General features: G+C 40.7%; 1 protein-coding gene across 17 annotated transcripts in view; it reads left to right on the top strand.

Annotated features, from left to right (window-relative positions):
- Positions 1 to 22,445, top strand: part of OBSCN (obscurin, cytoskeletal calmodulin and titin-interacting RhoGEF) — a 194,269-nt gene that overhangs the window by 142,408 nt on the left and 29,416 nt on the right. For 15 of the 17 annotated variants that reach the window (XM_052808313.1, XM_052808371.1, XM_052808303.1 and 12 more), the window contains 6 exons: positions 1,130 to 1,307; positions 2,977 to 3,090; positions 3,780 to 3,947; positions 4,223 to 4,325; positions 4,917 to 5,046; positions 6,193 to 6,298. In XM_052808313.1, coding sequence (XP_052664273.1) covers positions 1,130 to 1,307; positions 2,977 to 3,090; positions 3,780 to 3,947; positions 4,223 to 4,325; positions 4,917 to 5,046; positions 6,193 to 6,298 — 799 coding nt within the window. Of the gene's footprint in view, positions 1 to 1,129; positions 1,308 to 2,976; positions 3,091 to 3,779; positions 3,948 to 4,222; positions 4,326 to 4,916; positions 5,047 to 6,192; positions 6,299 to 12,591; positions 12,635 to 16,281; positions 19,019 to 19,054; positions 20,659 to 22,445 lie in introns of those variants that run through there. The other 2 variants (XR_008238302.1, XM_052808412.1) reach the window with 2 other exon arrangements.

Here is a 22,445-nt window from a genome sequence, read left to right as displayed (position 1 = left end):
CCACAAGTAGAATCTATGTCTACCCCAAAATCTCTCTGTTAAACCTGTCAGAAACATGTCAGAAACCGTCAGAAGCATGGGTGGATTTTTACGGTGAAGCAATGAGATTACATGCACAAGTGTTTATTCATGTTTGTTAGCTCACTGAGTTAACTGCATAAATGCGCAAAATTTTGCTGTCTATAGTATTTGCTGGTATTTGTGGATCTTTGGTTTTGGCACTCTGTAATGTTGGTAGTAAATTGGAGGAAATGCTGTTTTAATCATATGCTACATTCCCAGTGGTACTTTCTGCTGGTTATGTCCTTTCCTGACACCAATTCCTGTTTAGAAATGAAAAATTCAAAGGGTTTGACCAGCTCATCTTCAGACATTCAGGGCTCAGGTTAAAACTGCAGGAAACTGCTGAAGGAGTTTTGCCAAGGCAGTAGATGCTCAACTCCAGTAAAAACTAACCAACCAAACAAAAAACCCATGGAATTCTTGACGAAGCCCAGTCAGGGCCTTCGAAAAGTCCTTATCACTGTCCTCACTGATATTCATAGGCAGATGTTATTTTCCAAGAAAAAAGGGATGCTTTGTCCAGAGAGTGCCTGCTCTGTAACTTCTTTTCATGTAGCCCCTAACCATGTTGTTCCTGGGCCCAACAGCGCTGCATCGCAGGGGCAGTGTGTCCTACCCTTGGGATACACTTTAATGCCAGAAGTTACTTCCCTGAAATGCGATAATTAGTCCCAGGAAAATGTCTGTTTGGTACCCAGAAAGTCAAGTATAGTGGGGAAAGGATTGCAAAGTGACCCCGGTTGCTGTTCAGCCAAAGCCACGTTGCCTTGCTCATGCAATCTGAAAAATCTTTAGAAGCGGTGTAAATTATCCCTTTTGCTGTTGGAGCATCTAACATAGCTTTAATGGGAATGGCACAACTCACGTCCACCAAAGAGGGCACACGCTGGTAGCAGGAGACTTGCTGGCGATTAATAGTTGTTTCCATTTCAAACCGTGATTGAAGACAGTTCTGGTTCACAAAGGCTAGATCTGAAGTGTCCTAAACTCTGGGTTTTTAGCTGTGGGAAATTCAGCCTTAAGAACACAGGATGTGTGTTGACTTTCTTGTCCTCCTGTCATGCAGCTGAACAACACAGATGTGAACGACCTTGTGGAAGGGGATGACCGGGCGTTTGAGATCTGGCACGAACGGGAAGACTTGGTCCGCAAGTACCTCCTTCAGGCACGTACAGTAAATATCAAGAACTCCTGGGTGAAGGAGATCTGTGGCATTCAGCAGCGGATCAGCGAGCCTGTCTGGAGTGAGTATGGCCTGAGATAGCCCAAACCTCTTTTAGTTTTTTGTTGGGTGGTCTCTCTGATTCAGGAAGGAGATTAGCAAAAGAAGGAGAGAAACCATCTAGGGTCATTTGCCACCTCTTAAACTGAACTAGGGTTAGAGGTTTTCCTTTAATCACATCACAGACTGCTGTAAATAACAATGCACGTGACTTGACAGCGTGCAATAAGCTTTAATCGGAATAATTATAGCAGTGTTAGGTCCTCCACTTGAGCTGGGGAAGGTATCTTTATAAGGATGGGACAGTGGTGTTTGACTCTCTCCATTTACCATCAAGGGAGCCAAGACTGTATATCACTGAAATGATTAAGTTTACATGACAGAGGTCCCACAGGACCTGTAGAGGTTTTTAGGCAATAGCAGAGCAGATGAGTAACTTTCTAATTACTCTTCAAAGTCCGTAACCCAAGTGTGGAAAACACAGGCTGATGAGCTGAGAAGAGCTGGCTGTCCCTGGCCATTCCAACTGATGTGGGTTGCCTCTGATGGAGGATCAGAGTCAGAGACTGAGGTGGTTGCTCAGTTCCCTGTCTTCATATTCATACATTCTTGTCAATAAGCAGAGGACATTATTTTCCAGCAAAATAGCCCAGAAAATGTGTGTCACTGGAGAAGAGAAACATGTTACTGAAACTTCTAAAACACAAACTGCAGAGTTGGCACTAGAGATGCCTTTGATCTGGCAGGGATTGCAGAAGGGGACATGACCAGGGGATTTGGTGACAAAGGCCCTGGCCCACTGCATGAAGAGCATCAGACTCCAGTGGGAAAAGCAGTCTCAGGACCTGACCCAGAGTCCTACTGATACCAGTATAAAGCCCCCTGTGACTTTGTTGGGTACCAAATCCTCCACTTGACTTCTGGCTTACATTGCTGTATCTATGCACATGGGTTTGCTTTGGATTTTTATCTTGTCATTCAGGCTGCTTCATCCTCACTGGCATTTGACATTCCATCAATTTTCTATCCATGAAATTTATCAGCAGGGTTATTATATCTTTATTGTCCAGGTATAAGCTAGAAATGGTGTTCTTTACAGCGTAAGGAAATTTGGCATCTTAAAATGCCAGAACAGAGTTGCTTTTAGTGCATATACACTGAAAACAAGTCTGGGCGTTTTATTTTTGTGCTTTTAGTGAGGTGTTCTAATGAGGAAGACTATCAGAATAATTTTGCATAGTTTCATATGGTAGTAATAAGTTAAAAAAAAGTCCCCTAACAAAGCATAGATTTTATTGTATGGAGACCAACAGAATACTAGTTTGGATATCAAGGGTGCATTTTAATTGGGGAATTACCTAACTGTGACAGCTGTGTTGTGTCTGAATAACGGATGTACTTATTAAAATCATGGCCTAAAATACTTCCAGATCAGAAACAAATCCCATTTTTTTTATGGCCCATCTTTATAGCCAACAACAGACATTTGACAGACTGAATTTAGTCTCAGATAAGCAAGGACAGCATGTCACCTGGAAAGTCATTAGCTGCTAAAATTTTCTGTTCAGCTTTCCATTCTGAACCTCACAGATTTGCAAAAATTATAGCTATTCTTATCTTACTTTGCAGCAGCCATCCTATGTACAGACCCCCCCCTCCTCCAAACTAACATGCTTATTCTGATGTTTCAGTACCTCCAGACTTTGAGGAAGAACTGGCAGATTGTACAGCTGAGCTGGGAGAGACAGTCAAGCTGGCTTGCAAAGTTACAGGAGCTCCCAAGCCATCTGTCAGCTGGTACAAAGGTATGAGCGGCAAGTCACGAAGTACATCTTCCAAATTTGTTCTTTGTCTATATCGCTTTGGTTAGTGGCTAATCTAAAAGCTGACCACCTAGAGATACCCAAGTCTAGTCTTAAAGTTAGCTACTAAGCAACCCAGGTAACATAGATCTTCCTATGAGCTAATACACCCTTCTTTTTCAGGTTTGCCTATTAGCCCTTATGAAGCCACATCTTGTGGCAGTTAGACAACTTCTAGTAAATGAACAACTTGTTTGAACCAGCTCAGATGTTTCCATGTCATAGCACAGGCAGCTGTGTGGACATATTCTTTTCCCCAGCATTACCATATTGCAGAGGAAACAGCTTTGCTATAAGTTCACACCTTGTAAAGATCTGTTCTGCACGTTTATAGTCACTTTGGAGGTGTTCCTGTGGCTAGCAAATCAGAGCTATAACTGCACAGCACATACTCTGGGAAAATTTCACTTTTAAATGAAGATTGATGATGTATGAGGTCCCTCAGCAGTGCTTTGCCTGGGGGATGTTTTGTAGAGAGCTGGACGAAGATTCCTCGACTACCAACATCAGCTGCAAAAAAGCAAATACAGCTCTCAGTCCTCTCAAGCAGAAAAGCGGGATGAAATTCCCAAGGAGAAAACATAATTGATACTAAGTTATTTAATTTTTTTTTTTCCCCCTTCGTCTTTAAGATGGAAAGCCTGTGGAGGTGGATCCCCATCACATTATAATAGAAGATCCCGATGGTTCCTGCACATTGATCTTGGACAACCTAACAGGTGTTGACTCAGGACAGTACATGTGCTTTGCTTCCAGTCCTGCTGGAAATGCCAGTACCTTAGGAAAGATCCTTGTTCAAGGTAAAGTTCTGCACAGATGCATTGTTTTAAAGGGGACTGCTATGTAATACCTTAAACATAAATATTAAGACATCCTAGAAGTTCTGTATAACATCTACTGGGTAATACTTTAAAAAAGTTATTTGATGTACAGGTGTGGCCAGTTGTTCTTAGGTGAAAAAATTTGATCTTTAGTGCCTTGTGTGCAGACATCATAAGGATTATCTGGTCAGGGGCACATCCTTTGTATCTGATCATATTTTCAGCTACTAACTACATTTATCTTTGCTTTGCAGTGCCACCACGCTTTGTGAACAAGGTTAGAAATGCTTATTTTGTCGAGGGTGAAGATGCTCAGTTTACCTGTACTATCGAAGGAGCACCTAGGCCTCAAATCAGGTCAGTTCTTCAAGTCACGCTAGAACAAATCCTGTTTTCCTATTTTGCATTGTCAGAAGAGTCTCCTGCCCTTTCTTTCAAGGTTATTACCCTTTCTTCTCTGTGTCTTCCACCTTAACCCCATCCCAATGCTGGCTCTTCCCGATCCCAACATTCCTGAGATTCTCAGCAATTTATTCTAGCTAACATCTGAAAAGAAATACCTACGGATAATACCTGCTATAGGACTGTATCAGATCTAATGCCCTGACAACATTCTATCATTCCTTTATCCTCCCTGCCTTACACCTGAATTTATTTCATCAGCAACCAGCCTGGGGTATTCAGACCAAAAGCTCAGCATACCTTCACATGATTAGAAGCCCTTTTGCCTATATGAGAATTTCTGAGGAGAATCTCATAAACCTGTGCAGTTTAGTATCCACGTGTGAACTGCCAACCTGTAGACCCATCTTCCAGGATCCAAACTTTTGTCTAATGGTTAACTCTTGGGTTGTTTGCCCATTGGTCTGATAGATGGATCAGTGAGCTGGGGACTTCTTGACACTGCATATTTTTTCCTGGCTTATACTCGGTGTTTTCCACATGCAGATGGTACAAAGATGGTGTACTGTTGAAGAACACAAGTAAATACCAGACTTTCAGTGAACCACGGAGTGGCATAATAGTCCTGGTGGTGAAGAACCCTTCCAATGAAGACATGGGACACTATGAATGTGAGGTAAGTTCAGAGAGTTTTAAAGATCTGCTCTCTGACATGACATAGGTAGGAGAATTCATTTTACTGGGAGAGACACATTGCATGAGAATAGTGGCTAAGTAATTGCTGCCGCCTGCCATATCAAAAAAGTTTATATAAAGTCAGGTTCTCCTGAACTAGATCTGGATTGTGAACATCCAAAAGCTTCAGAATATTCCCATCTGAGAGTTTGGTGGTTCAAATAATAACTGAGTGAGGTTGTTCTGTAGCTTAAATTCAGATCTGGATCTCTAGAGGTACCTCTTACAAAGTTTAGGACCATTATGACATGACATTTTGTTTCTGGACCGTGTTTAAATTAGGACAGATTAATGCTGCTACAAAGAAACCATCCAAAGCCAAAAGAAAGAAATTAAATCTAAATGGAATTGTAAACCACGGAAATTCCTGTTTATTTAACAAGCATGCATACGTGGAAGTATCTAATAAATTAAAATAAATGTGCCGTAAAATATTCTCTAAAAATTAGTCATAGTCTATGCATTCATTTTAATAAAATAGTTATAAGCTGTCAGGGCTCAGCAATAAAAAACAGTTGACCTCGCTTTAGGAAATTAGCATGGGTCAGCTGCCCCATGGTAAACGGCTCAGCTCACAGCAACTTCACAGTTATTCCACAGAAATTTTTAGGAAGTTTGATATAATTTAAAGACTTCTAGTAGAATTTTAGCAAAATCACATTACCTTGCACTTGCCATTAGCTAAGATCCCAAGGTCCAGTATTCCCTTGGCTAAGACCCAGTCGATTAATGGATGATAAACAAAAAAACCCTCTTTACTACTTAAATGCCATACAGCAGGAATCTGTGCCTGTTGGTAGAGACAGAGCTACCTCAGGACCAAGTCACAGGCTGCAGAGCAAACTGCAAATAACTAAGTTAGCTGATGTGCCGTAACTTGTCTGTGCGAGCCATTTGTGGTAAAGCATTATCATGAACTCCACTGAGCAGCAATGTGTTCCTTCAAACTCTAGCTTTGCTTTGGAGTCACATCTTTGTCCATTTCTGTTGTCATGTAAATTGCAATGAATTTGTAATGTTGTGTAGGAAGATTTTTATTATACGAAAACATCCTGCGTTTCATTTGGTACTGCATGATTCTCTTTAGCTGGTGAACAGATTAGGGTCTGCAAAAAGTGGAGCAGAACTTTACCATCACAGTGCTGCAGCCCTGACCCAGGAGAGGAGAGGAGACCAAGCCATTACCATAGAAGGTATGATCCTTGACGAGCTCTGTAAGTATGTCAGTGAATTATTCTAAAACCATCTCACTGAGGATCAAATACATTTGCCATCTTATCCACATTGATTGTCGGTGTACATGTATCTGTATGTCTGTTGAGATGTGCATGGGTATACTGCAGCTCAGCTCTATACCCATCACCATCTGTTGATTTCCAAACCTGGCAAATCAACTTCATCATATAATGCTCATAAATGCATTATATGAAAAAGGAGGAGCAAATGAAGGGTATGTCACACCACCACTAGTGCAAGAAAAATGTTCCTATTCCTGTCTGAATATGTGAAAATGTGTGTCAGCGTGGCAGAACGACTTATGTACTGCTGAGAAAAAACAGCAGCCAGTAAGTAAAGCTGCAGGCATATTGTGATCGTTTCTGAAATATCACTGAAGACCATCTGGAATGACTGAGAAAGCAGAACTGACAGCAGTATATCCTGAGCAATGTTAGTTCATCCATTATCTAGGACTGTTCAGGTGTTACGCACCACATAGTCATAGAGTCTATTCCTTTTTTAATGCATGTTTCACCTGAACTGGTAGGGTGACAGCAACTGATTTTACACCCATCCAACAACACTTCTCTTTCTTAACACCTTTAGGCTGTGACTGCCTAAAGTTACCATCTTATCAAAGGGATTTCCACAAGCAGCGTGTTAGACACGCTTGCTATAAACCCATCAGAACTGCGTTTAAATCAGTGGCTACATCTGAGTAAGGAACATCTCATGGCATAGGAAATTGGTTCTTCGTACATCTCAGAAGTGTCCTTGGCTGGCTGAGCATGGGCCAGCCAGTGCGGTCTCTCTCAAACAGTTCCCAGCAGCAGTTCAGGAGATAATACAACCAAGGGACGATCTATAATAGATAATAGATAACTTACTGGTTTGGAGGGTAAGAGAGAGGACTAGGATAGGCACAGGCCATTCCATGCCAGCAAACCGTGGCGTCAGAGAGCTGTCCCAGATGTGGTTAGTGGAGACATGGCCAACAAAAGCCAGAGGTTTCCCAACAGCTGTAGAACCTTCTTTCTTCATCTTCAGTGTTTTCACATTGTCTTGTGATAATAACAGGGGTGCAGGTGTGGTTTTGACAGGGGATAATTGTTATTATCAACATTCACTAAGAGCCATCAAATACGAAGGCATTCTGACTCAAGAAGCTGCTGAGCAGCAAATGACTGGAAAAATATTCAGGGAAAATGGTACTCTGCTCATATTTTTTTCATTATTTTCTATAGGCCTTTGCTGTTGGCCCTGTCTGAGACAGGGTCCTGGCCTGGATGCATCTTTGGGCCAGCCCTCTGTAGACACTAATGCTGTATTCTCAGATTAAGAGGATACAGACACAATAGGATATTAAGATTAGTCTTCTGATCTATGTACTTGCTTGTCTTTATTTTATGCTTGTTTTCCTTTTAGTCCTTTCCCAGAGTGCCATCAAATCATTCCAAAATGTTACAGGGAGAATGGTGTTAGTATAGCAACACTATAATTGTTTCAGCAGAATAAAACTTGAAGTACTTGAATGGTTTGTCCTTGCTACACCCTGAAGAGAGAAAAATAAGTTGTATGCAGGATGTAGAGGAACACAAACAAATCAGTTAGGGTGGCATATCTTGATGAAGTTCCCTTGTATCAACACGGAATATGTTATAAAAACAAATAAGGGTTGTAAAACAGTGTTAGGAGCATTGTTCAGCTCTTGGGGTTGCAAATGTATCTCTTCAGCCCCAAATGACTCATCTGCTGTTATTCCTGCAGTCATAAACAAAAAATTTTGTGAGCTTGGTTGAAGAAATATAATTGGAGTTTGCCTGGAAGCTTCAGAAATGTTATGAAATAGGTTTTGGTCTGTGATGTGCAATTGCTTGAACTTGGTAATAGGGAAGGAAATAGATCCCTGAGTCACCTCCAGGGAGAAACACAGGGAGAGCTGCTTCAGGCCAATGGAGCAAAAAGCAGGCTCATCCATGGAGCAAGAGGATTGTTCTGAGCAGAATCGCATCAGGGATGCATTCGGCATAATGCACTTGACCATGGAGGGAATTCGTTGCTTTCTTGAGAATCAATGACCAGCCTTGATCTACCTATGGAAAAATCAGGTTCATCTGGCAAAGAACTGGAGGACGGATGGATCTCATGAAGGCTTTCTCTTTCCATCCTTACAATCCTTTCTATTTGTGAAAATGGGATTATTTGTAACTTCACCAGGAGGACAACATTACTGCTGTGTGGTACTATTACAACAGAAAATATATGCTGTGTCTGTTTCCTAGTTCACCTGCACAGTGGGTCTAAGTTTTACTTGATTTATCGTTGGTTCTGCGAAATTACTATTGTCAGAGTCTCCTGAGGCACCCAAGGGGCTTTAGTTGCAACTATTTTATTTTTTATCCTCCTGCCTTTATGTACTGTTTATTGTACTGAACCAAACCTACCGTCACAATTTGGGATACCATTAGTACGGTGGTTTACGAGCCCTGACCTGCAGTCAGTGACGGTCCACAGTCCAACACCATGGGTCTCAAAACCAAACTTTTTGTCATTCGGTTTAAATTCACACTATGGGAATTTGAAGATCCATTGGAAGGACCAAATCCAAAAAGGATGGAAACCACTGGACTAAGGGGTCCCCTTGCGAGCAGCCGCAGCTTGGGCTGCAAGCCTGAAACGCTGAGATCTGCCTTCAGCTACGTCCAGTCGCTGCACTGAAGTCAATGGAGAGTTGCTTTCAAAATCCTTTTTCTGTGGATATTGGAAGAATTTTAGACACTTTTCAAAAAGCATAACTGAAAGAAGATCCTTCTCTTTGACTTCAAGTTGACTGTCTGCTTTGCACCTTGCTGCTTAACCTACACACGGCAGATCTGGGCTGATGTCCTCTAGCATCCCTTTTTAACATGTTACTGTTGTGATTCATTCATCCCAGGCTCACTAACTTGTTCTTTTTTTTCAGAAAAACAAAGCCCAGTGTTTTTGAAAGGTGTTGCATTTTCATATGGGTGGCCAGGTCCAGGACGTAGAATGAGACAGTCAATAGTAGAGGAAGGAGTCAGCCACAAACTGTTAAGCAAAACCATAAAAACGCCCGGCGCAGTTACAGACAGGCAACAGGAATCTCTTCAGAGTTTTGCCCTAGATCTCACGCAGAGCTTTGGGCAAGTTATTTAGTTGCCTTGTTTGGTAATATCCACCCTGCAGGGAAAAGCTAAATATTCTGAGGCTCTCAAATGGAAGATTGCTTTAAAACACGGAGGAGCATTAGATCTCTTAGTGCTACCCTTTTACTGAAGAAATAGGGCGCATAGGATTTTTTTCCCCTGACCTTTTTGAAGTTCCCTGGTTAGGCTGATGATTAGGATATTTCTCTTGTTATTTTTATTCTGTTGTCATCATCAGTTAGTCTCATTTTTGGGCTGGCCACAGGGGTTTTGGTGCAAATTCAAGAGAGCACAATCTGCCTTTACAACCATCTCAGTCTCTGCAGGAGTGGAGCCTTTTTTTTTTTTTTTTTAGAGAGGTGCAGAACACTTACGTTTCATTCACACGATTTAGGAAACTGTGTTATGTCCATGAATTGCTCATTTTAAGATTAGCTTTAGCAGTTCATGCCAGATTTGTGCATTCCCTGTTGCAGAATAATCTCCGAAGCGTAGAAGAAGAGGGGTGAAAGCAGAGCAGTGCTCCTGTGGTTTATGCCAGCGGCGTGTACTGTGCAGGAAAAATAGGTTTATGCTTCTGTGAGTGGAGAAAGCAGACTTAGAGTTTGTAATAAAGGCCATAAACCACCTTTCATCCATTCAGAGCAACAGGAACTGACTTATCATAAATGTTTCATCACTTGTAAGTCAATGATTTAACATATTAACCAAAGAGGAGTCTAGTCCTATAGAAGCACTGGCTGATCCTAACGCTTACAGCTTTTAACCTGCTTATCAGGGGCTCCTGCTTTGCAAAGCTGTTTTCCTAAAATGCTACTGAACAAGTTGAAATGATAAATCTGGTGCTAAAACAGATGCAGAATATTTTCCTCTCGGGAAAAAAAAACCCCACACACAACCAAACCCAAATTCTCTCATCCTACTTTCATGTGGTTCTATCCTTCATACAAGATTGTTTCAACCCTCCCTCACACCTTGGATAGCACATACAAAATTGATCCGTCACGCACAGTCATCAGGACCCATGTACTATATGCCATTTACAGCTTTCTCATCCCAGGCCTGCTGAACTTTTGAATACTGAATCCCTTTGACATCTGCTACGTATAGAAATATTGCAGTGGTGTCATTTGGGAGGACTGCAAGAACAGACATTAATAGAGTAAACATTAAAGAGACTTCCTCTTACAGACTTTGGGGGATTTCATTAAATACTTATTTAATTATCATATAAATACAGGTGTTAAAATAACTGTATAAAACATCTATGTTTAGGTGTGTAATCAAATTAACTCCTATTTACATCAGAACTGATACTCTTGCTGTTTATGGATTAATCTCATTATATTATTTGATGAGATTTTCTAAAAGTTATGTAAAAATTGCACAATATTGATTTAAGGGTTTAAAAATTCAGTGAAAATTTCCAACCTGGGTGCAGTAAGTTGTTCAATCACTCAGTTCATCTTCTGTCATTGTATAATTATCAGTCCACCATTTAAAAAAGATTTTGAATTATTTAAAAATTATTAACTAAGGATAGGTAAACAGTTATATTGTAATTGTGTTCAGAGGTAAATATTTGAAAGGGATTTTTCCCTTTACTTACCCAGTAAGCTATAAACTCTAATTTCCAAACAGATTTTGTTTAAACCCACCTAATTCTGCAGTAACTCCTTTGACTCTATTGGAAATTATTCCAGATTTTTACACGCATAAATGAGACAAGGTTCTGCAAAGAAAACATAGAGCTCTAGGTCAGATATCAACATTTGCACAAACTTCTTTTTCATTATGGTGGGATTTGTTGTTTTACTTAGCGGCAGAAGAGGGCCCTTGGAAATTAAGTGGAAGGAAAATTAGGTTAAACTATTCCATCTAATATTGTAAATGTATTTTTAATTTTCAGTCAGTGCAGTTTTGGGACACTATTGAAAACATCAGCACTAATCATAAGTTATTTAACAAATAATACAGGCACGACAAGTTCCCTGGGCAAGAACTGTTTGTGATTTTACAGATTTATTTTGAAGTTGCAGTTCACTTTCAATTATACCAACTGAAAATTACCAGAGCTTATTTATTATAGGCTGGCTGGAAGATTGCAAACCAATTGCTGGACAAATTACTTTGAGATTAAATTAAGGTCTTTTTAGAAACTTTACTAGTTTATTAAATAAAAAGTGGGGCTTGCTCTTGGTTTTTTCTAGATCTCAAACAGGTTCAGCAGTTCAGAGTGTGTTCAAAACAGTCTGGTTCAAACAGTGTCTTAATTTTATTCCAGCAGATAGGATGGGAACCTGCCAAAAACCTCTATTAGCTCTTCAAATGGTATCTTTCTTATTTTAAAAAATGTCAATTTTAAGAAATATTTGCAAAATCATTAAACCATTACTTTTCTTTTGATCTTGATATGCATCCACAACTTCTAGCTTGTTATGGGACAAGGGTCAGGAAAAATTGCAATTATAGCAAAAAAGAGATGGAGTAGACATAAGTGTATTAGAGGGCTCTCCTGGATTTCCCAGGGGGAATTTTTAATGCTGATTTTCTGTACTGATGATAATGATTTTAGTTTCATTGTTATCAGCTTGGATTTTGCATCTAGTCCACAAAAGCTTGGAAACTGCTCAGTGTTTGGGGAAACTCTTTTTCTAGTAAGTGAAACCACAATTTAAAGAATTTCAGCTCTCCAGGATTTTCCAGATCTAGGCATTTTCAGGTTTCTCACACCATCACTAGCTTATTATAGGGGAGAAAAAAAATTTTTTTAAAAAAAGGACCTTGTTTTCTAGCTCTGACCTGCCAAACAAAAATGTCAGAATCTCATGGTAGAATAAACAGATTTTGCACTATTGTTCTCCACAAGATATTTTATTTCAAAGCTAAATCATTCACTGATCAGAGAGCACTCTGAATTCTCATTCTTGGTCAGAAACACTAAAGATGTTGCTGGAAATAACCACAGAAAGCATGGATGGGATGGTACTGTTGGTTTTTTTTCACTCCAGTTTATTTTGATTAACTGAGCAAAGTTAATTTAATCATTTCAGCTTTTGCCTTTCTTTAACCCCATGCTGTTCATACTGTTTTCTTTGTAGTCACTGAACAAGAGACTAAAGTGCCCAAGAAAACCATCATCATGTAAGTGCTGATTTTTTTTTTTTTTGGTAACATTTGTGTTTTGCCTTGCTGCCTATGCATGATCCAATAACAAGCTTGTGTTTATTGGCCATGCAAGTGTGTTCATTCCCATCCCACCAGATCTCATGGTATTCTGTGCTATGCAAAGTGACCACCTGAAGAATATCTTACTATCCCTTTTCAAAAAATAGCAGCACTGGTGTTAGACACAGCCTGGGTCAGTTTTTTTATGATATTACATGTGAAAAAAATCCACTGAATACTGCTGGAGTTGCACAAGAGTTGAAGAAGGTAAAGTCTGACTCTTAATGTTGAAAAGAAACCAGCTTTGAGAACTGGCTACTTGAAAAAATGTACAAATTTAACAAATATCTCATAGCTTACAGGGATTTCTTCCGGCTTTCTATTTTAAATTCTTCAGGAGAGCCTTTTATGATGAAGCAGAAGGACGATGCACATTTTTATCCCCTTCTGTCTCTACATTTCTAATACGAAATTTTGTCCTGTTAATGACTTGGTCTTTTTGGATACTTTGAGCCTGGTTTATATTGGGTGCCTATAACATATAAAGATTAATTGCAGCAAAAAGTGGTACTTTCTCAGTCGTGTGTAGACCAGAAGCTCATCAGCCATTAAAACCTTAATGTATCTTCTTGGTTTTAAGTATCATAAACAAATACATAAGAAAATTCTTTCATGTGCTGGAAGGGGGACATTGTCCTTCTGTGGTAGGCCTTCAGAGCACCTCCAAGCTATTCAAATAATGTCCTAATAGTAGTAGGTGACTATAAAATGGATATTTTGGGGCAATGCATTCCCTCAAGAGTTGTACTATTGCTAAAATCAGTCCTTGACTTGGACATGATGCTAAAGTTGACTTCTTTTACTTTTGTTAGATGGAGAGGAGGATCTGTGAAATGACAACTAAAATGCGGTTAAGAGTTGCTTACCTTTTGTCTCTTTTATTATTTCCTATGATGACTATTTCTTATGATCCATGAACTTAGCCCATTTGGAGCCAGTGGCATATAAGAAGACATGTCCCCCCTCCTCGCAGCTTCCACCTTGAATAGGCAAAGAGCAGACAGGAGAGGCAGAAGGGGTTCTGCCTTTGCCCCTCTCTCTTGCACAGCAGTTCAGTTAACATCTCTAGTCGTTAGACTTTTAGCCTGCAAAGACCAGAAAACAAAGGTGTTTCTGCCTGTACTGTCTTAACGACCAGGGGTAGCTAAACAGAGAAATATTTTTTGATATCACGTTCAGAAACATCCTGAGAAAGTCATGAGCAGGAAGGAATCACTCAGAGTCAGACCATATCTAAAGCTTAGTAAATCTCATCTTTCTACATCTCTGTGCCTGTAAATCACCTGGAGAGATGCTTTTATTTTACATCACTGCTCCGTCAGCTAATAGTCCTCCTTTTCCCTTTATGATTTCAAATCACAAGCAGCAGCATTAATATTGGTTGATTAAATAATACTAAACTAATACAAAATACCATCGGTTAAGCTGATTTCTAAATTTCTGACATGCAAATTCCATAGACTATTGCTTGGGACAGCTCAAGAAATGATTCCTAAATTAAGGGCTGCAGCCCCAAAAGAGGTTGGTACATTTATGAGTGGGATCTCAGAACAACAGACATTCCCCTCCTTTTGCTAGTGGATGTGGTCATGAACCCACTAGAGTGGACCTCAGCTGGAACTGGGATAGTGATGGGGTAAAGTTTGGGAACAACTCTCTAAGGGCACATTCCAGCTCTCCTTAATGTATAGCGGGCTGAGGAACAGCAGCAGCTTTGAAACTACTAGCAGAAAATAACAGATAATTTAGAGATGGGATTGAACAATGTCTATATATGGAAATCCCAGACCTCAAAAAGCATTTTAACCTTGCAATGTAGACCAAAGTCTAGTGCAAGCACTAGGGATTCATTCTCATCTTTATCTAAAATTATTTAGTTTTGTGTAATTCAGAAAGGCACCATGGCCATTATGAAGGCTCTGCATAAACCTTAAAGGTCTGTAGCAAAACTATAGAAAACTTAGGGGAAAGAGTAAAGCAGTGGAAATGAGCAGTAGAAGAGAGGGTGCTCTGGAAGAAAAGAAATCTCACTCTAGCTGATCCAGCCCTGGACTTTACCACATCCTCAAAGGGAGAGATTGATGGTGGAAAGAAATCTGATCTCCATAGAAGAAAGCAATACCAGTCTCCAAAAATGAGACCAACAGATGAGAAAGGCTACAGAATATCTAAGAGGATTAGTCTTTCATGATGGTTACACAAATGCAATAGGAGAAATGGGCTCTCCTTTCACAAGGACTCCTTCCACCCTTCGTTGTATCTCAGTGCAAAAAACCACAGCAGAGCTGGCTGGAGAGCAGAGCTGGTGACTTTCAGCCCTATGTGGCTGTTACTAGAGGCTGGTGAGGAGAAAGAAATGAAAACACCCTTGTCTTGATTCATAATCCCAGTTCAGGCCATTGTCTTTACCCTTCAGTGAATTCTTTTTTTATCCCATTGCTTGGAAGTAGGAACAGAATCTCAACACACAAACAAAATCAGCTTTGCCTGTTAGTTCCACTGAACCAGCTACCTCCACTGTAGATCATTAGCTTCCTTGCAAAGCAAACACTGCCTTTACCTTCAAGTTTTTTCCATGTAAGAAATGCCACTGAAAACTCTGCAGGATTAAGAGCATTGAAGTCTGGGTTTAGGTGTTCCTGTCCCCAGATTTTAAAGCTATTAGATCCAATTTCATCTGTAGCGCATTTAAAGTTGAAGTTTGTACTGGCATGGTAGCAGAAGATTGTTTTGACACAAGCTGCGTATTTATACGGGGATGCTGAGAAGTCCCAACTGCTTTGAATATGTCAAAAATTCTAGACTGGTTTGGTACTCCTATGTCAATTGGTGGTAGTAGGATCAGGCTGTGTCTGCAATAATGATATTATGAAGAGTAAAAATAAGTACATTTTGGTACAGATGGCTTGTGCAGGAAATGTTCTCACTTTCTTTTCCTGGTCTCCAAATGCTTAATGCCCTTTTAATGTAACTGTTCTGCATGTGAAAATGCAGATCTCTGGTCTCAAAAGAGTGTTCAATAAACAAAATAGAGATATGTTACATTTATTTAAAAAGAGGAAGCTGCTGTCCTTGCTGTAGCAAAAGGCATTTTGCCATTGAGTTTGATGAAGCCAGGATTTTAGCCAAGGCTACTCAGGAAAAGGTTAAACTCCTTGAGTGTTTAAAATCTTTGGGTGAAACTGCTATATGGTTCCAAAGTAGCATAGTAGGTGGTCAACACAAGGACATGAAATATAGCAGCATCCAGAAGAACATTTCTCAGCTGGATGTACGTGGTTTGTGTTCATGCACTCAAGGAGGTTAATGGAGCTAGGGTCCACCTGGGGGAAAGGGCACCGAGGTTTTCCCTGGATCAGAAAGTAAGTGGAGATGGGCATGTGGGTGTGTGCGTTGCGTGTGTATCCCTTCCAAAATGACACGCTTCACCAAAAGCTGGAGTGCTCACAAAACTAACCCCACTGTAGTGCCTTGACCAACAATGGCATGTGTGCTGATGGAGTGTGGCTCCCCGAAAAGTCTCGTCTTCCTTCCAACTCCATTCCAACCCTTTCTGTCATCAGAGAGGAAACGATAACCACTGTGGTGAAGAGCCCAAGACAAAGGGGAAGGGTTTCTCCTGCACGTTCTTCTTCGGGCCATTCGCCTTCCCGCTCCCCGAGAGTGGAGCCAACTCCGGAGCCGGTTTATGTTTCAAAGATCAGGCAGCCTGTCCACAGACATGAGCAGGAGACAACACCGAAGTCTGCTGTTCCCATGCTTTTTGTCACAGAACCAGAGGACAGGCAAGGAGCAGCAGCTAGAGAAGTCATCACAGAGACCAAGGTGGAAGAGAAAAAGCCCAAGTGGGTTGAAGTGGAAGAAATAATTGAATTCAAGGTGAAAAAATCACCAAAACCTGCAAGGAAAAGAGGTTCTTCCCCAGCAAAACAAGAAAAAGATGACTCAGGGGTGTTAACGTTCACTTTTCCCAGCTCAAGGCCTAGGCGTTCCCCAGAAGATGATCCGAACACAAACAACTCCAACAATAAATTGGTGGAACAGTCAAAATCTTTGCCTAATGACAGTCTCTCTGAAGCCGATATCCAGCCCCTGGTGTATGCAACCGAGCAGGAAGGACCTCAAGTCAGCAGCGAGGACAGAAGCTCCCCATGTGAGTCTGAACAGCTAGGAAATAGTTCCTTTATGGATTATGGAACCGAAGGAAAGAGCTTCCCCCAGGAAACAAGTGCTCACTATGGGTCGGACGTTGCTTCCCCGCTGCTTGCCTGTGGGGGTGAGCCTTTGGTCTTCAGTTTTGAGACGGCTGCTGCAGACCAGCATGAACTTCTGTTCTCACCAGCGAGTCCAGAGGTTAAGGAAGAGGTAGATGAATTAGACATATCTTGGCCTATTGAAGAGGGGGTGCCCGAAGTAATGCAAGATGTCCTTCAAGAAGAGGATAATGTCATTATAGTTGATGAACCAGAGGAACTACAGACAGACGACATTAGCACCCGGGACCGCAAAATCTTAACCCACAATGGCAAAGTATTAACTCTGGAGGACCTTGAAGACTATGTTCCCGAAGAAGGTGAGACCTATGGGTGTGACGACCAGAACCGTAGGGCAGAGAAACCCTGCGAGATCTCTGTGCTCCAGACTGAGATTAACGAGCCAACGATTGGGAAGCCAGTGCTGCTGAATCTGGTGAGACCTGTGGTGTCCAAGCCCAGGCAAAGGTTTTTCAGCCAGTTTGAGGAGCACATTCCCAGGGGCATGTTCATGACAGCATCCAGAGTAACCGGCGTGCAGTCTGTAGGCCCCTCAAACATCTCTTTCCACGTGACGCCTGGAGTGCGTGCAGCAACAGCAGCAGCTTCTCCTGGTCCCTCCTTCACAGTGAAACCATCTTTCTGCACCGAAGTCCAGCTCTCAGCGGACAACGGACAGTCAAGCTTTAAAACTGAAGTTTCCACAAGAACCCTCAGCTATGGAACTGTTGGCGAGCCTGTTACCTTGCACATCAGCACAGAAGACCTCTCCGAAAGCTGAGCAGATGCAAGCATAATTTTCAACACAAAAGAAAGCAGTCTTTTAGAAAAAAACTAATCAAAATTGTTGTAGGTGAGGGGAATTGGTGGCAAAGATTACAAGGTAACATGTACGAGTGAATACCTTTGAGGAAAATATATTTAAATACAGTATGTCGAGCTTTTCCAGTCTTAAAGGGAACATGTGTCTCAGAACAGTTTGTAATTTTAAAAGCTTTGATCGAGGTGAACATATATCATTCCATAGCAGAGCAGTGATGGTAGGTTTAGGAAAAGCCTGATTCTCCTGCCTATGACAGAAATATAAATGAATAAGTGCATTTTTGTCCATGAACTTAAATTGTTTCAAGTGCCAATTTGTACATTATGGTATGGCAAGAAGGTGAAAGTATTTAAGCTTTTCAGCATCCTTCAGCAGCCCAGGATAGAAGGACTGTTTCCAGCTAAAGCGATCTCCTGTCACTGTGTGTGCCTGAAGGTCATGAAGCTTCACACTGCTTTGACTCTGCTGTACACTTTCGACACCAATTAGCTCTATCAAAATTTCTTCATAAACCTTTCAACGTGCACAGTCTGGTTACATTATTTTAAACATCTGCCACAGAATGAAACATATAGAAAATATTGCATTTGCTAGGGAAGCAAAGGGCTGCTCAGACCTTTCGGCTGAAATCCTAATTTGACTAAAGTCAATGGTGAAAGTCCCACTGACTTGAGGAAGCAAGGATTTCATTGTTCTCTTCTGCTTTAAGTAAAAAAAGGCCAACTTTTTTGACTGCTATTTTCAAGTCCACTTCCTAGCTGTTTAAAGGTGTAGGTTTCATTATTCTCCATTCTAGTGCAGTGGATTTATAAACCATATCTTTTAAAATACAAATTTACTTAACAAGCACCAAAAGATTAAAGTGCTGCGCAAAATGACTTCTACATCTATAATCAAACACTAACACATAAAAAGAACCACAAATGTGGTCTTTGTCAATAAATATTACTGGAAGAATACTTGGTCTCCTGTACATGCCAGTGGTGAAACGTTACTGTTAACAGATTGATGGATAATGCCTCCTGTATGTGCTAAGAGGAATTCACCACTGAGCTACAGCAAAGTAGCAGGAGCACAAAGACAGTTTTTTTAAAAAAAAAAAAAAATAGAGAAAAGAGATCTTTACCATAAATGCCTAGTTGAAAAATACATCTGTTCAAAATGTATTGGGTTGCTTGGAAGCACTGCCAGTTGCAATCGCATCGTATTACTGTAACCATGTACGTTGAGCTGTCTTGTAGAGGTACTGCCTTCTGTTAGGTTTCTCTGGAGCTTTGCAGCGGGAACGCTGATTGAGGGGAAGGCTAAGATGGACTGAGCATGGCCCATTCCTGTTGGCTTCACCAAAAATGGATGTTGCACAGACCTTCAACAAGTTGCTCAGCCCTGGAAAGAAATGAGCTCACAGGCCCAAATACTGGTCCCAGTTGAAGTCAGCTGGAGTTTGTCATTGATCTCAGCAGGACCAAGCACTGGCCCTCTCTACTTGACAGAGATATGGGGTGAAAGCTCCCAATACCTTGTCCCAGCTGAGTTGTGTAGAAGTGTTGCAATAGAAAATATTTTCATTTAGATGGTGTAGAGAAACCAGAAATGCTCAGACACAGCTGAATTTCTAACTAGCATGAAGAGAGAGGATTGAGTGAGTTTCTGCCTTGGAAATGTATGTGTGATGTTGTCTCAGTGTTTCCCGGTTAGGTAATATTGTGAAGCTTGTTCTGGAGTCCTCCGGGCAATATTCCCATTAAGAGGGACTGAATTCACAGAAAGTGCTTGTAGAAAAGAATACTTTTTTTTTTTTTTTTCCTGTCTGTGGCTGCACCTTGATCATGTGCTGACTAAAATGAACATATTGATTTCACAGCCTTTTACTTTCAATATCCAAACAGGATGTTATGTGTAATATCATGTGCACTACCCTCATGATATAGGATGCTTTTCCAGTGATTACATGTGGTGAAAGAAATCAAGCCTCTTTTATGTTACTCTCCCATTTTTTTATAACATCTCCTTGGTTTATACTGTTTGTTTTATAATTAAGCAATACAATGGATATATATTAGTGCTTTTTTCATATATTGCACTGTACGTTGGAAAGTAACAGACATACAACAGGGATATACTTCCGAAACTAAAAATATTTCTTTCGTATTGGGCCTGATTCTGATCTCAGTTATTCCAGTATCAATCTAGAAGAATTCCACAGAAGGAAGTGGATTTGATTCAGATTTACAAAGATACTGCTGAGAAAAGAATTTGCCCTATGATAGTCTTCAAAAATATAATATTCAACCAAAAGATAATAAAGATGTGTAAAGGAATGCAGAGGTTTCCTCCTGTTGTGGTTGATGCTCAGGTTTTTCTAAAGAAGCTAAAAGGTTGCAGTTCAGATGGTTGTGGAAGAAATAAATATACTTTGATTCATTAGCTCAAAGCAATTAACATCTGTTTACATTTTCTTTGAAATTTATGCAAAAGAGAAATCAATTGAAAGGAATTTTTCAAATCCTATGCAGGACTCTGTTCAAAAGGTGGAAGGTTTATGAAAAGTTCATTACATATATTTTCAAAATATTTTCCTAGAGGTTAAAAATTATGCTTGTAAGTGATTAAACTATGTAGATAACTAATGAGGCGTGTGGGGGTTTATTTCTTGTAGATGAAAACATTCAGCTGTATTAAAAATTTTAATACAAAGAATGTTTTACTAAAATTCCTGCAGGTAAATGGGTATTAATAAAGTGGAAACTTCAGTTTGCTTGAGGCACAAAAAGAAAAAAAACACACAAAAAAAATCAAATGCAAGATATGCTGTTAGATGCTGAGTTTATATCAATAAATGTCTTGCATCAGCTGTCATTGAACTCACTGGGTTTCTGTGTTGTTCTCTGTTCACGGCACTTGGTAGTCCGTCAGCTCATCCACTTCTCCCATTGACTTCAGCAGGAGCTGGGTTGCAACCCAAGAATGTTAACGCAGTTGGGCTCGGGCTCCTTTTTTTATGGATGGTTTCAGAAATGTCGAAGTGAAAGAACCTGTTTTTAGGGATACTTCCAACTCAGATCTATGAGTCAATAATTTTGAACGATGCTCATCTTCTTGGGTCCTTCTCTGAGGCTGAATTGGAACTTCAAAATACGTGTCAGTCTTGTGTTCCTGGTTATTGGCTGAAGGAGATGTGGGGCGGAAAGGTTCATGGTTGAGATTTTAGAATTGGGAAACGGACTGTCCATCACAGGTGTGTCATCACTGCAGTGTTAATTTGATGTACCTCAGCTAATATTAAAGTTCCTCAGCTTGAATCATAGTGTGTAAACATCCCTAAACAGGGAGGAAAGAGGTGGTATTAGCAGCGTGGGGGAGACCTGTGGTTCTATATAACCTGTATATATATACCTGTGAATATATTTTCTCATTGAGAGATATTAAGAGTGTTTCATGCCTTTCCAAACAGTTCACTTGTTGGCAGCTGCCCAGCTCATAGGACAGCACAAGCTGGCAGCAATTGCAATAGGAATGCCAGGGAATCAAAATATTTATCTGGGAAAATATTTAAAGATCTTCCACCCAGCCCAGTGCTGATGAACACTGATGGTCAGTCTGGGACATCGTGTGACAAAACTTGCTTTTTCCATCAACAGATCCAGAACTGAAATATTTCAAAACCATGTTCATGGGGAGGCCATTGAAAACAAAAATCAAGTGAGAATTCTTCAAAGGGGGCTGATCCAAACACAGCCTTCAAATTTACCTGCTCAGGTCTATCATGGGAATTTACTTTCTTAAGGCTGGGAAAGGAGCAGAATCAAAACTGATTCAGGACATGCTCCTGTGTCAATGACATTAAATAAGTCAGAGCCATCTGTGTGCAAGTGCCCTTATTTTTTTCTTGAACCACATGATGATTTGAGCTTGCGATCTTGCTTGGCAAGCAATCGCATCATGAACATGATGAATTGTCTTAATCTGACAAGCATTTTTTCTGTCTTCGTGGTTACTTGATAGTTTCCCTAGATATCATCGGTCCCTTTGTTGTGCCTCTTCAAGATTTGTGGAAGGTGTATTGGGCATGAGATGGGATGAGATGAGCTCCTGAGGCCCTATGATCCCATCCTAGCCTAGTTTCTTCTCACCAGTGCTGACTGGTGCTGAGACCATGGAATTGTTCTCCTGGGTGGCCATTCTGCAAAGATATATGCTTGAAAATCCATTTTTCTGTGTGGAAAACTTTTGTCTTCTCTCTGCCTTCAAGACCATGAGTTTCTTGAGACAGGAGTTACATCTTCCTCTATGCAATGCTTCCTTATATGCAACTGCTGTGCATTACTGTACAGACCAGGTGACTTTGCTTATAGAGTAACTTGTAAAGGCATAGTCCAGTACAAATTTAGAAGTCTCAGGTACCTTCTCGTGCAAAGCCCAGCAAAAATATTCAGATATTGTAAAGCAGGACAAATACATTACTCTAGAGCAAGCAGTAGCTTCTCTGCCATCCTCTCAGACTTACAGGCTCATGAAGCAGAAGAGCCCTCCCTTCTTTCCCCTGCCCTTCTCCAGAGTCACCGATGAGGCTGGTACCTGCTCGCTCCTTCTCCTTCCCTATGAAAATAACGTCCTCCTTGCACATAGGGTCTGTATCAATGCAATGGGT

Source organism: Harpia harpyja, chromosome 1 (genome assembly GCF_026419915.1).
Source record: "Harpia harpyja isolate bHarHar1 chromosome 1, bHarHar1 primary haplotype, whole genome shotgun sequence".
Lineage (NCBI taxonomy): Eukaryota > Metazoa > Chordata > Aves > Accipitriformes > Accipitridae > Harpia > Harpia harpyja.
Note: the sequence above shows the minus strand (reverse complement) of the source record. Positions and strands in the feature narration are given on the sequence as shown.